The 15,115-nt window shown below is 40.9% G+C and overlaps 1 protein-coding gene across 17 annotated transcripts in view; it reads right to left on the minus strand.

Moving 5' to 3' along the window:
- Positions 1-330: 330 nt before the first annotated feature.
- The window catches only part of plecb (plectin b), a 107,566-nt gene continuing 92,781 nt past the window's right edge, over positions 331-15,115 (minus strand). For 16 of the 17 annotated variants that reach the window (XM_041043609.1, XM_041043608.1, XM_041043605.1 and 13 more), the window contains 4 exons: positions 10,355-13,708; positions 1,672-8,738; positions 1,339-1,455; positions 331-1,153 (listed from right to left, as the gene is read on the minus strand). In XM_041043609.1, the coding sequence (XP_040899543.1) occupies positions 2,610-8,738; positions 10,355-13,708 (9,483 nt within the window). In that variant the 3' untranslated portion in view covers positions 331-1,153; positions 1,339-1,455; positions 1,672-2,609. The remainder of the gene's footprint in view (positions 1,154-1,338; positions 1,456-1,671; positions 8,739-10,354; positions 13,709-15,115) is intronic. The other variant, XM_041043613.1, reaches the window with a different exon arrangement.

Here is a 15,115-nt window from a genome sequence, read left to right on the forward strand (position 1 = left end):
AGAAGATAAACATTGGAAAATCATATTACTGATCTACTGTGACATGTTTAAAATATTCACACTACCCTTTATACACAGTATGAGCAAGACATGAAGCTATTACTTTTCTTTGTATATTTCTCATATTTTAACATATACCACTAGCTCCTCAAGGAGTGCTATGCTCTTTTAACATGGAGTAATGGAAAAAAGACATTGTGTGAAGTGTCCTTATTTGATTTGCTAGTGTGTCATGGGTGATCAAATGTAGCACCAGTACTGAAAAAATATATTTTCTACTACTGGAAATATCAACAGGTGCATGGTTGTCAATATATGGATGACAGAAGGGCCTCTTCAGAGCATATTTATTTACAACATTGTGTTATGTTCGGAACATACAACGAATCCACTCACTGTATCATTCAAAGCAAAATCTGGCCTATAAGAAAAACCAACCAGTTAGTTTGTGATTTTATATATTGCCAATATCAGCACAGTTACATCTGCATTTTTCTTTATTTTACATCTTTTTTTTCAAATATCCTTTGTAAAGTTAGTAAAACATGCAAGGCAAATTCATAATATATCAAAAACATGATGAAAACAAAGTAAAAGGATTTACAGAAGTAAAACACTTTAGAGATGCATAGAAGAAATACTTGCTGTGGAATAATAACTGAGCAAAGTAAAGCTTCAAGCTGTTTTTCAGTTTGCAAAGGAAATCTGTGGCAAAATGTCAACTGAAAAGAGTTCATTTGATATAATACATACATTCATGCAATGTGGTTCTGTATCAAATATGTCAATTCTCCAAATTTCTCTCATTAGTGCTTTGGTTGAACTGAATTTACAGTCAGAGATAATGCAAAAATATATGCAGTGGACTTAAGACTAATGAAATAAAGATGTGCTGTTGTATCATTACAGTTATTTCCAATTGAAATGACAGTGTCTGTATGCTTTGGGAGTGTTCTCTTAAAAATCAGGATATGACAACATAAATATCACTATTAGCATTCAAGTAATAAATACGTGAAAAAAGGTCATGAATGAAGAGTGTTCCTAGAAAGGTATCCCAAGATGGTGTCAGGTTGACTCAGCCTCAGCTTTCTTCAAATGTGATGTCATTGCAAATGTGCGATGGAAATAATGGATATATTCAATGGCAGATCTGGAAACAAAAGGAAATAGCTATGAATTAAAATCATAAATAACCAAAATAAACCAAACAATGCAGCGAGAAAAAAGCAGAAACTAAATGAAAAATGTAAAACAAATCTGAATGAAAATTTGCTTAATTTTTTGCAAATGAAATGAAAATGACACAGTGTTTTCTGAAACAGTTATACACTGTACCTGTGTTACTGCGTGAGGATGACAGAGTCTCACAAATCCATCTAAGTTGAAGGGATCGTATGCTCCAGCCAGCTGAGCATCTGTGCTCAGATGTTGGATTCTAAGGGACTGAGGCATCTGTAAAAAACAAGAGGATAAGCAACAATCAGTTAGCAGTGGTATCAGATTTTTGAACTGAAATGGTTCACCAGTGGTCACCATGGCTATGTGTTTGATGGGGAGAAATGGCATAAATAAGAAATTGCATAATCTAGGCTATGAGATGCGATCAAAATCAGATAAAGAAAAATAACAACAAAACAAACATAATTAAAAAAAAAAAATTCAACTTACAAGAATCAAAATAACAGGAGGCAGGTGTGTATCAGGCTCAAGTCTGACATCATCTTGGGATTTATCAGGAACACTTGATTGACGGTGAATGTGAAGAATCCAAAACTTGTAGTGTGCAAAACTATGAAGTAATGAACTCAAAGAATGTAAAAGTCCACTGAATATAAATGACTACAAAGTAATGACAGAGGTGAAACTGGTTTTAGAACAGTCTGCATAATTTTAATTCTGGCACTTATTGTCAGCGTTGTATTCTAGTAATGTCTCGTTTTATAGTGTCTCACAGGTATATTCTGGCTGGGTGTACTATTTAGTTACCCAGGAAACATTTAACATAAAAACATTCACAAAAAATCTGCCCATACTCTATACAAACATTCAGAAATTTAAAGGCATCTATGTATTTTAGAATCTGTTAAAAGCATCAGAACTACACTGACATACAGTATCTTATTATAGTACTGTCAAAAAGATAAAAGATAAAAAACAGACAAATAATCTTGAATTTAAAAGGAAACAAGGAATACTGGAAAAATATTTCTGTTTGACTTACATACATTATATATTAGTTTCAGAAAGCACAAGTATACAACTAACGTGTAAAATGAAAACTAAAAAGTCACTTAAAAAACAGGTGATAATCATGCTTTGCTTTGAAAAATATAGACTGACTTTATAATCAATACTAAAGGAAATTAATATTTTTATATATCTAGCAATGCTTGGTTATGTCTCCATTTATGAGGCACATGTTTAGACATCTGCTATATATGAAAAAAAATTAATAGCCAATAGTGACCACATGCAGAGCAGAATAAATAAATTATATTTTCTTTGTTACTGTAACTAATTTTTCCTGTGAGAAATGCAACTGTAAAGTGCATTAGTATTGTTGGTTCTTAGTCACAAGTTGTTAGAAAGAAAACTAATTCTGTTAATTAGAATCTGCGGTTGTAGCTTGTTGAAGAGGATGTGAAGGAGGATGATGAGAAGTTCATGCTGAAGCCAGAGCCAGCGTCAAAGCTGCCTCTCCTGGAGCCTGATCGGGATCCAGTCCTTGAGCCAGTTCGGGAACCATAAGCAGATCCAGAGCCACTGACATTGTAGGGACTGTAGAGGCCTTTGCTGGATTGTGAGGAGGCCTCCAGAAGCCTTAGGCTTGATCCTTCCTCGACCATACTTCTGTCCATGGCATCTTTGAAGGAGATTTTCAGTTTGGTTTTTGGACATGTTAGATATTTAGAATAAGCACTGACATCTCTCAGTTTCTGGGCAGTACGGGCATCGATCGTGCCCTTCCTGATGGATTCATCAAGGGACACTCTGCCCTCAATATCAGGCTCAATGAGTCCACCTGTTAAGTACTGGATCTCAAGGAAACGCTGGCCAGCCTCATAATATAACCAGCCCTTCTTTAGAGCCTGGGAGGCGGACATCTTTACTTTAGTTCTGGGATCTTCAAATCCATTGAATGCTTTTTGAGCCAGGTTGAGGCGATCAACCATGACTTTATCCACAAGGCCTTTTTCAGTAGCATCAGTGACTGACAATCTCTCTCCAGTTGTGGGGTCAATTATTCCTCCTGTGCATGCCTGGGCCTCCAACAGTCTTTGGCCTGTGATATTGTCTACCAGGTTTCTGTGCATTGCCTCAGTGATAGACACTTTCTCCAGGGTGTCTACGTCTAGTATTCCAGCTATGGGGCCAGTCTCCTCTGTTGGGTCATTCCATATGACTGCAGGTGGTTTAATGGAGGGTATGGGGCTCATAGGTGAGGAGTAGGTGGAACCAGTGGTGGAACCAAAGGATGATGATCGTGAACGGAAGCCTCCCATGTTTCCAGAAAGCATGTCAGCAAATTCTGTGATGGAGAGGTTTCCAGATCGGTATGTATCAAGAGAATTCTGGTCAATGAGGCCACGTGAAAGAGCATCGTCAACATCATACTGTCTCCCTGACCTCCTGTCAATGATAATGGATTTGACAGTACCATCAGAGGAAGTCATTGTGATCTCTTCCCATTCACACTCTTGCTCAGCAAGCTCCAAGTAGGTTTGATGGTCAATGAGTCCCTTCCTGTAGGCCTCGTACACAGTCATTTCTTTGCCTGTCTCTGGGTCTACAATGACAACTCTGCGTTTACGAACTGAGGATTTGGAAGATGTCTTCCTTTCTCGCTGCTTTTGTTTCAATAGCAGGAGCACCAGGCCAGTGTCAGGATCAGTGATGCACCTCTCCATGAGCTGGAGGTAGGTTAGGTTTTCCTCAGTGTTGGGATCAAAGAAACCTTTGGTGTCATCTGATGGATCTGTCAGGATCTCATTCATTTCCTCATCAAAGAAGCCACGTTTATAGGCCACCTCAACTGGCAGACGGTGACTTTCCTCTGGGTCAATGATTCCACCAGTGGCAATCTGGGCTTCCAGGAGACGGATACCATGATCTTTTAGGATGAGCCCCTTTTTCATGGCCTGGAACAGGGAGATTGTCTTGCCTGAGTAAGGATCTCTATATCCTGTCACTGCACGCTCAGCAGAAAGAAGCTTGTCTTTGAATTCTGGGCCGACAATTCCCATTTTCACTGCTTCATTGACAGTCAGTTTGAGGTTTTTGATTGGATCAATGACATAGCCTGTGGCTGCCTGTGCCTCAAGGAGCTCAAATGCAGTGCCTGGCCTAATCATGTTCTTCTTCATGGCCTGGTAAATTGATAGACGTTCCTTTGTGGACTCTAAAAACACACCAGCAATACAGCTTGTGCCCTCAAGGTACCTTGATAGCCTCTTGCTTACTTCCTCCACTGAAATGAGACCTTCATTTAGTTGAGTGACAGTCTGCTGGTCAATAATTTGTGAGCTGAGCAGCTCCTCCATTGTGATCTGTTTCCTCAGACCCTTGAATGTCAGCCTCTTGTCTCCCAGGGAAAGGAGGCGCAATCCACCATCTAACTTGCATCTCTTGAGCAGTTGTGCATATGATAGTTTCTCTTCAGTGACAGGGTCAACGAATCCCTTAACATCGCCAGCCAGTCTCTCGTTGGTTTCCTTGTTGATATAACCTCTTTGTACGGCAATGTCTGCTGGCAGGTGGAACTGGAATTCAGGATCAATAATACCACCAGTTGCAGTTTGTGCCTCTAACATTTTCAGAGCATAATCTTCGGGAACAAGGTCCTTTTTCATGGCCTGGAAAAGAGATATGATTTTCCCGCTGTATGGATCTTTGTATCCTGTGACTGCCCTCTCAGCTGACAGAAGTTTATCATGGATCTCAGGACCGACAACACCCTTACGAACAGCTTCATCAACAGTGAGCGTCTCATTCTTTACTGGATCAACAATGAATCCTGTAGCAGCTTGTGCTTCAAGGAGGCTGAGGGCTATTTCTGGTTTGATAAAACCTCTCTTCATTGCTTGGTATATGCTTATCTTGGAGCTTGAGTCAGTTGTAACCCCAGCAACACAGCCTGTGCCATAAAGATACTGTTTCACACTGGTCATCTCCATTATGTCACGGATATTCCTCTTGCCTTCTTTAAGGAGGTTGTATGTCTCCAAGTCAATGATGCGGGCACTGTAGAGCTCCTCAATAGTTATCCTTCTCCTTATAGTCTTACATGAAAGTGGGCTCTCATTTCTAATGATCTCTCTCTGCTCCATGATCTCAATAATAATGATGATCATCCTCTCTTTAGTGATTTTACCAGAGCGATATTCATCCATGAGCTTCTGCCTTTCTCCTTCTGGAAGCAAATTTGAGTTCATGATGTCCCAGAGGTTTGTTGGTTTATCAGCAAGGCCCTCAATTGGAATGTCAATCTGGGTGGTGGCCAGGTCACTCTGTGTTTGTTCCTCTGTGTAGAGGTATGTCTTCTCCACCACAGTTGGAGACTGAGGTTTGGAGAGTGAGAGGATGTACAGGCCTGTCTCTGGATCTCTTTGGCATTTGTCTTTGAGCTGTCTGTAGGTGACATTCTCATCACTTTCTGGGTCTGAGAAAGCCTTGTTATCATCAGATGGTTCACACAGGGTCTTTGCAATCTCTTTGCTGAAAATGTTCTTCTGATATGCAGCATCAGCTGGGACACGATGGCTATGTACAGGGTCAATAATTCCTCCACTAACCATTTGTGCCTCTAACAGTGGCATGGCATGCTCTTTCAGGATGAGATCTTTTTGCATTGCCTCAAAGAGGGAGATTTTGTTTCCTGTGAATGGATCTTTATAGCCAGTGACAGCTTTTTCTGCAGAGAGGAGTTTTTCATGAAGCTCTGGACCAACAAGGCCTGACTTCACTGCCTCATCTACTGTGAGGCACTGGTTCCTCACTGGATCTACAATGAACCCAGTGGCAGCCTGGGCCTCAAGAAGTGAAAGGCCTGTGCTGTGTCTGAGGAGCTTTTTTCTCATGGCCTGATAAATGCTTACTTTCTCTTTCGTTGGCTCCAGGTAGATGCCAGCAACGCTTTCAGATCCTTGGAGGTATTTACTGACATTGGGATTCTCACTGACTTGTTGAGGTGTTGTTTTGCCTTGTTGAAGAAGTTCAAAGGTTGGTTTGTCAATGATTTTGGAATCATACAAAGAGACTGCTGGGACAGGGGCTCTGAGTCCCTTGAAGCTGGACTGTTCTCGTTTCTTGGCCTCCTTCTCATCTACAATCGTGATAACGATCTTGATGATCTTTTCAATTGTGACCTTTCCGGATCTAAACTGTCTGATCAGGTCAAGCCTTTGTTCTTCAGTGAGATATTCAGAGTTGATTATTTCCCAGATGGTCATCTTCCTGCCCTTAAATGGTCCAGAATCAAGCTCCACTGTTGCCTGAGTCATAGCCTCTTTTGTCTGGGCTTCAGTGTATGCTTGCTCCTCCTTTGCATTTATTGCTTCGTCAGAAAGAGGAAGAAGCTGGAGACCAGTTTTCTTGTCAGTGACACATCTCTTGAAGAGCTGTGAGTATGTGATATTTTCTTTTGTGTTGGGGTCAAAGAAGCATTTAGTTTCATCCGTGGGACAGCTTAGAGCCTGCTTCATTTCATCATCAAAATAATTTCTCTTGCAGGCCACATCATGTGGAATGCGATGGCTCTTTACTGGATCGATGATGCCACCTGTGGTCATTTGGGCATCAAGCAGTCGGATTCCTTGTTCTTTAGGTATGAGATCTTTTTTCATTGCCTGGAACAGCGATACAGTCTTTCCAGTGTAAGGATCTTTGTAACCTGTCACAGCTCTCTCTGCAGACAGGAGCTTTTCATGCAGCTCAGGACCGACAACACCTGCTTTGACAGCTTCATCAACAGTGTGTTTCTGATTATTAACAGGGTCAACTATGTAGCCTGTTCCTGCTTGGGCTTCAAGCATAATCAAGGCAGGCCCTGGCCTCATCATGTCCTTCTTCATAGCTTGATAGAAGGACATTGTCTCCTTGGATGAGTCAATAATTACACCTGCAATGCAGTTTGTACCCTTCAGTGCTTTATGGACAGGCTCCATTTCAGACACCTCTTTGACTGTCTTATTTCCCTTGTGTAATTTGTTGTACAGGTCTTTATCAATGATTTTGGATTCCAGGAGATCAGTTGCAGGGACAGGTGCTCTCAGACCATCAAAGGTAATTTCATTCTTCTTCTCTTTCTCCTCTGCCACAGTGATCACAATCTTAATGATTTTTTCAATTGTGATTTTGCCTGTCTTGTACTGACGGAGAAGGTCCTTCTTCTGGTCCTCAGTGAAGTACTCAGAATTGATTATTTCCCAAATGGTAACAGTCTTTCCCTTGAATCTTCCAAATGGCACAGACACAGTTGTTTTGCTGAACACATCCTTGGTTTCCTCCTCTGTGTATATACTTGAGCACTGAGCAGCTTTATCTGTGATTGGCAGGAGTAGCAGACCTGTGTCAGGGTCAGTGGTGCATCTCGCCATTAGCTCAGAATATGTCAAAGGCTCCTGAGTGCTGGGGTCAAAGTATCCCTTTGTGTCATCTGAAGGGTTCTCCATAATCTTATTCATTTCTGCATCATATTGTCCCTGTTTATAGGCTGTTTCATTGGGTACACGGTGACTGTTGACAGGGTCGATGATGCCACCTGTTGCAAGCTGAGCCTCAAGGACTCTGATGGCATGATCATGGTCCAGAAGACCCTTTTTCATAGCTTCAAAGACAGATATCTTCCCACCAGTGTATGGATCTTTGTAGCCAACAATGGCCCTCTCAGCTGAAAGCATTTTGTGGTGTAGTTCAGGGCCAATTACGCCTTCCCTGACAGCCTCATTTACAGAAAGTTTCTGGTTCTTAATAGGGTCTAAAATGTAACCTGTGGCTGCCTGGGCTTCAAGAAGGATCATGGCTGTGCCTAGAGTAAGCTTCTTCTCTTTTGATGCCTGATAGATTGACATTTTTTGATTAGCTGGTGTCAAAACACCAGCAATGCAGTCCTTTCCTTTAAGAATTCTTTTCAGATTTTCAGTTTCACCAAGCTCTTGCACAGTGGTTTTTCCATTTTTCAGCTTATCAAAGTCCTTCTTGGGTAAAAGACCGATGTCATGAAGTCTGCTTGCAGGTACCTTATCACGGATGCCGTCAAAAGCCAGTGGATCTGGTCTCTTCTCCACACTGTCTACCACTTCACTGGCATTTTGGCCATTGTAAACTGCTTTAAGTGTCTCCAGTTTTGGTGCTTCCTCAAGCTGCTGCAGCTTCTCACGCAGTTTCTGGTTCTCTTCTGCAAGAATTCTTTCCTGCTCTAGTCTCTTCTTTTCCAGCTCCTGCATTTCTTTTTGCTTGTTAAGCATCTCTTTCTCCGCCTCTTTCTGCTTATTCAGGGCCGCATCCATGGTCGCCTGGAGTTTCTTCTTCTCCTCCTCCATAAGCTGTCTCTGGCGTTCCTGTTCATCTTTGAGAGCCTTGGCCTTTTTGACCTCTTCTTCAAATTGGCTCTCCAGCCTCTTTTTCTCATCTTCAATTAGCTTCTCCTTCTTCAACAGCATTTCCTTTTCTGTCAGGAATGTCTGCTGGAGCACTGTCTTCTCATGTTCCATTTGTTTCTGCTGTGCATCAGCAATCTGGTAGAAAAAAACAAGACAAAACATAAGTTACAATACGTTTTTAGCTGAGGCACATTTTAAATTCTTTACATATTTTATGTTTTATTTAAAGTGTATACATATTATATAGTTTAATTTTTAATTAATAAAGTTTGTACAATGCACTCTGCTTATGCACACAGAGATAAAGCATTCCCCAAGTGAAGTTGTATATCTGAATGTTCTGCTTTTTTTTTTTTTTTTTTTTAACTTTTTAAATTTATTTTTTCCAAATAAATTTACTTTTATTTACTTTTACTTTTATTATTTTTTATTTTCCTATCCTCCTTGTAAACAAGATTCAAGATAAAACATAGTGCTGCTGTAATTTAATTTCATGGTATTTCTGTCTACTATTCCTCTAACACACTAACAAAAATTGCACAGAAAAATTAAACCGACTATAAGAAGCTGTTACAAGACAGATGACTGCACGAACATAATTCCATTCTTGACATGTTAGTGTAAATATTACCTTGGACATTTGTAAAAAATTAGGGTACTATGCCTGAATTGTTACAATTCACTTGAGAAAAATAACTGACACGGTCTCTTTGGATTTTAAAAGACTAGGTACAACAATGAACCATGAACTTTTACAAACTTGCAATGAAATGATAAGACATTCTCCTGATTGTGGACACTATAAGATTAATTGTACTCTATAGGCCACTATGCTGAGTGCTATTTTTCTGGCTCTCACTTTGAATAGTGCATTTTTTTGTGTTATTTCCTGTTAAATGACAAGGAAAATAATTTGGATGGGAATTTTATAATGCTTAGTGTAAAAGGGATAGTTTACATGGGCTCTAGGAAGGAACTTCAAATAGGGAGACATTAAACATTACACTGTTTTTGAACTGTACCTTTCTATGTTGTAATTGTAAAAATAAAACAGCACTCTCAATTCAGTACTTCAGTACAGGTGGACTATTATACTATAGCAACTGTCTCCTTTGCCACTGTGGCAGATGGGGTGTTGTGGGGGAAGCCAGCATACACTTGTCAACAAGGAAGTAAGGGCATGCCTTTTGTGCCATCCAATGCATATGAGTGCATGTAATGTTGATGTCAGATGGAGTGTGGACAGGCTCAGCATGTATGTTGATGGCAGGCTTCTGCTTGCCAGTAACAGTTTTCTCAGTGAATACTGGGCATTGTGATGAATGGGAACTTGACTGCAGGTGCAAATCTATTTGTCTCAGCCAAAACTGGGTGTTTGAGTGTCAGACTTACTACACTGTTTATGGAATGTCATAATTTTAAGCACCTAAACCAGATTTCAAATAATGCTGTGTTAATTTATTTTGGAGCTAAGCTGCAACTGAGTTTTGACACTGAAAGAAATATGAAGCATGTCTTAAAATGGGGAAACATTCCAGGATGGGAGGGGGACATTCAGGATATGATCTGGCATGAGCACAGTGCACTGTAAAGAATTAAAATTAAAATCATATTTGAAATCAAAGATATGGTTTCATGATTAGTGTAATCAGAGAAAGGGATAGAGGAAATTTAAGAAACAAGTGTGTTAGTTTTCAGATAGAATTAACAATGACATAAGCTGCTCTGTTATGCCATTTTTGACACAATACCTCTTTAGACTTATTTTGAAGTTCTTCAGCCTCCTTTTTCAGTTTAGACTTCTCCTTCTCTAGGTCTGCAATAGCTTTGCGTAAATCGTCAGCCTCTTTGCTGGTATTAAGTCTCTCGACTTCCAGTATTTCCACTACTGTCTTTTGTTCTTTGGTGGCTATTTCAGTCTCATGAAGACGAGCAGCAACTGAATCAGCTTGTTTCTTGAATTTCTTAGCTTCCTCTTCAGCTTTGGCCTGGGCTTCACTGAGCTGAGAAACCTGAAGCTTAAGTCTTTCAGCTTCAGCTATGATCTCCAGTTGCCTTTTTCTCTCTGCCTCAAGTGATTTCTGGTACTCCTCTGTTTCCTCCTCCAGACGCTGTTGCATTAGTTGTTTATCCTCCAGCAGCTTTTGTGCCTGCTCCTGAGCCAAGTCCTTCTGCTTTTGGAGCATGTCTGCCTCAGCTCTAAGTCTAGATGCCTCTTGTATGGCCTGCATTTTCTCTTTGAGCATTTTATCTGCAAGAGTTCGTTGCTGGTTGAGGTCTTCTTCTGCAATCTGTCTCAAGCGTGCAGCTTCTTGGGCTTCTACACTAAGCCTAGCAGCATCCTCTGCAAGCCTTTTCATATTTTCAGCCTCTTCTGCAAGTAATTTTTGTGTGTTATCTTTGTCTTTCTTGATGAGGCGCTGATTTTCCTCCTCAATTCTGCTTTTCAGTTTGAGTAGTTCCTCCATCTGAATCTTGACTTTGAATAGCTCATCCTCCACCTGGGCCCTTTGTTTGACAGCGTCATCAACCTCGTCCTTCAAGCGCTGCAGCTCTTCATCCAGGACAGCTTTCTGTTTATCAGTGTCATCAAGCTTAAGTTTAACCTTTGTGAGCTCTTGCTCGACTTGGAACTTCTGTTTTAATGTTTGCTCTGCCAGTTTTTTGTGTTTTGCCATTTCAGCATCCGCTTGTTGCTTTTGCTTGAGTGCTGCAGCTTCTGCCTGTGCTCGTTTAGCAGCTTCAAATTCAGCCTCCTTCCTTAACCTCTCAGCATCCTCCTGAGCTTTGGTTTGGTTTGCAGCTTCTTGCTCAGCAGCCGATTTTTGTCGTTCTGCTTCCTCTGCTTGTTGACGAAGGAGAGCTGCCTCTCTCTCTGCCTTCTCCTTGGCAGCCTCAGCCTCTTTCGCAAGCTTCTTGGCTTTCTCAAATTCATCCTTAAGCTTCTTCTGCATGATGCTGTCTTCCTTTTGTTGGGCCAGGACACTTTGGACTTGGTGTTCAGCTGCACTGCATTTCAGGGCTGCTTGTTGGGCTACAACAATCTGTTTTTCTGCTTCTTTGTCAGCTTCTTCTTTCTGCTTTCTGACTTCTTCTGCTTTCGCTTTCAGGCGCTCAAGCTCTTCTTGGGCTGCCTTGCGTTGTCTAGCTGCCTCTTCCTCTGCAGCTGCAATCTTCTTAAGCTTCTCCTCTGCTTCCCTCCTCCTCTTCTCCTCCTCAAGGGCAAGCTTCCTTAGTTTCTCTGCTTCCTCCTCTGCTCTGAGCTTGCTTTGTTGAGTTTCCTCTGCAATGTTTTTCAGTTTGTTCAGTTCTAGCTCCAGATCGAGTTTTCCTGATGAAGCCTTTTCAAAGTTGAGCTTAAGAATTCGTATTTCTTCCTCGACAACCCGTCTCTGTTTGAGTGTGTCATCCACTATGGCCTTTTGTCTTTCCATTTCAGCTTCAGATGATGTCTTGAGTTGGGCTATCTTTTCCTCAATCTCTTGCTTGTGCTGGTTGGCCTGGTCTTCAAGAGCTTTCCTCTGGTAAGCCTCATCCTCAGCTTGTCGCCGGAGTCTCTCATTTTCTGCCTCCTTCTCCTTCAGGGCAATTTCAGCCTCTGTCTTCAAACGAGTAGCCTCACTGATTGCAGCCAGCTTCTCTTTGAGAATCCTCTCAGCTTCTGCTCTCTGACGAGCTGCCTCTTCCTCAGCAACTTGTCTCTGATGCTTGGCTTCCTCTGCAATGGCTCTGAGCTTGCTCGCCTCCTCAGCCAGGTCCCTCATCTTGGCGGCCTCTGCCTCAAGAAGCTGTTTGCTCTTCTCTGTGTTGGACATGGACTCATTTTCCGCCTTGGACTTGAGCTTAATGAGTACATCCATTTCACTCCTCACTTTGGCAAGTTCATCTTCTAGCAGTTTCCTTTGTTGTTGAGCTGCAATGACTTCATTCTTTAGACGGTAAAGTTCATCTTCAAGGAGGGATCTCTGTTGTTCTGCATTGTCAAAGTCTGCCCTAAGTCGAATCAGTTCTTGTTCTGCAGTGAGTTTCTGCTGAGCTGTGCTCTCAGCTACCTTTCTCTGCCTCTCAAGTTCTTTCTCAGCTATATCTTTCTGCTTTAGGGCTGACTCTTCAGCTTTGGCTCGCTTTTTAGCCTCACGCTCAGCCTCTTCCTTCTGTTTCTCAGCTTCTTCTTGAGCAAGGCTCTTTATATGAGCTTCTTCCTCAGCCTGGAGTCTTAGACGGAGGGCCTCATTAGCTTTCTGCCTCCATTTCTCAAGCTCTTTTTCTGCCTCTTCCCTGGCTTGTTCTGCATCTTCCTGTTGTTTCTTGAGATGCGTTGCTTGTTGTTGCAGCTGAAGGACAGCACCATGCTCCTGCTTGAGTGATTCCTCTAACTTTGAGGTCTTTTCCACAAAGGACATGTGTTTGCTCTGGAGCTCAGCAGCGGCGCTCTTCTGGGCTGCCTCCTGAGCAACTTTGATTTGTCTTTCCTTTTCAATCTCCGCTTGCTTCACCTGTCTTTCAGCCTCCTCGGCCTGCCTCTTGAGGAGTTCAAGGTCTTCCAGGGCTTTTTGCTTTTGCCTAGCAGCTTCCTTCTCCGCCTCATATTTGTCTTTGAGTTTATCCTCTGCTATGCGCTTTTTCTGGGTCTCTTCATTGACTTGTTTGCGGAGCTTCTCAGCTTCCTCCTGGGCAGCCTTTCTGTGTTTCTCAGTCTCATCTGCTCTATCGCGAAGTTGTTGGAGCTCAGCTTCAGCGGTTGACTTTTGTTTTACTGTTGTCTCAAGCTGGATCCTAATGAGGCGGATTTCCTCCTCAATCTTGATCCTGCTTTGAAGAGCTTCATCCACCTGTTGACTCTTGTCCTTGATCTGCTGCTCTGAGATGTTTTTGAGCTCATGCAGTTCCAGCTGGATGTTGTGTTTTTGTTTTTCTGCATCTACAGCAGCAACTTCTCTCTTGCTTACTTCTTCCTGCATTCTGAGCTTCAGCTCTTGAGCCTCTTTCTGAGCTTTGGCAATGGCCTTTGCATGAGCTTCAGCTAACTGCTTCTGTTTGTCTAACTCAGCCTGCATCTCGGCCATTTTTTTCTGCTCTTCCGCTTTGAGTTTCTCTGCAGCTTTCTGCATTAGTGGAAGCAAATGGTAAAGAAAGGATTATAATCAAGCATGACAGGTTAAAGGTAATACTTTACATTAATCAGCTCAAAACAGTGTGGATTAAAATTGTGATTACTATTGTAATCACAGCCTACTAATCCCACTGGAATGAGAGCGTTTTAATGTACTGTATTACCCAGGCCAATGTTAATGTTAAAAATTAGCTCAAAGATCAATCTCTAGATGCAAATTAGATGCACAGTCATCAAAGTGATGTTAAATTCACGATGCAATTAAAATAATTCATGACAAAACAATTCAGGAAAAAAATGGATGATGGGAATGTATCAATTAATGTATGGAAACAAAATATCACTTCACAACACAGCAAGAAAATCATATGGCATGCAACTGTAGCTGTCACACTAACTTTTTAAAACTGCATTATGAATGATCATATTATAGTCTACAATTTTACTTTAATTCTTATCAAATTGTTTAAATATTTTTTTAAATATTTATTTCAATGTTGGCAGCAATTTTCTTATTTTCTTGTGATTAAAATTATAGCTATATATAGTTATATATAGTGATATTTTCTCATCAATATTCAAATATATGTATTCAGCTAAATGTGTTTAATAGGCAGTTCTTTATGGAGGGCTTCTCTTGAACTGCTTCTAATAAAAAAAAATGTTTTACGTCTTTTTTATATTTACATGTTGTAGACTGTGTGAAAAGTGTAGCACAGTTCACTCATTTAAAATAAAGACTAAATACTTCATGTTAAAGTTTTATTCACACCATTCACTTAGACTGTTTTATGTCATCCCATGCACTGGGGGTTCTTTAAATCACTATGTGCCAGAAAATGGAATGAAAAGGAAAGAAAAAGTCAAGAATAATAGGTTCAGATGATATCACTGAAAGTTGAGAAACTAGCATATGACTAGGACAAGTTTAAGAAGCAGTGTAAATTAAGTTAAACAGGCTGACTATGCAAATACTGCAAGAAAGGACATTAGCAACTAGAAGACAGTATGAGTAGTTGCAGTAATTCTATAAAAGGCTGTAGTGAAAGCAGGAAAATAAATATGCAGTGGAAAGCCAAAATGCAGTTTGAGAGTGAGACATGTTAAAGTGACAGAAGGAATGGAGATTATACAGTACAGTAGGAAACTGAAACACTGTGAATAATTTACCTCTTTAATGCTCAAACAAGTTAAGCATTCATCATGGCAAAGCACTGGCAAGCAGTTAAGAGAAGCAAAGAAACAAAACAGGGTTAGAATATAACGTAAAACTGTGAACTCGTGTTAATCTAGAAAAAGGAGAGCTGAAGACCATGATAACCAGGCTGAACCACAGTGTCCTAACTCTGATTTTAACTTCAGGAAATAAAGAGGCCAGTGGGATAAGAAAGAAAAGGAA

This window comes from Toxotes jaculatrix, chromosome 8, assembly GCF_017976425.1.
Source record: "Toxotes jaculatrix isolate fToxJac2 chromosome 8, fToxJac2.pri, whole genome shotgun sequence".
NCBI classification, from domain to species: domain Eukaryota; kingdom Metazoa; phylum Chordata; class Actinopteri; family Toxotidae; genus Toxotes; species Toxotes jaculatrix.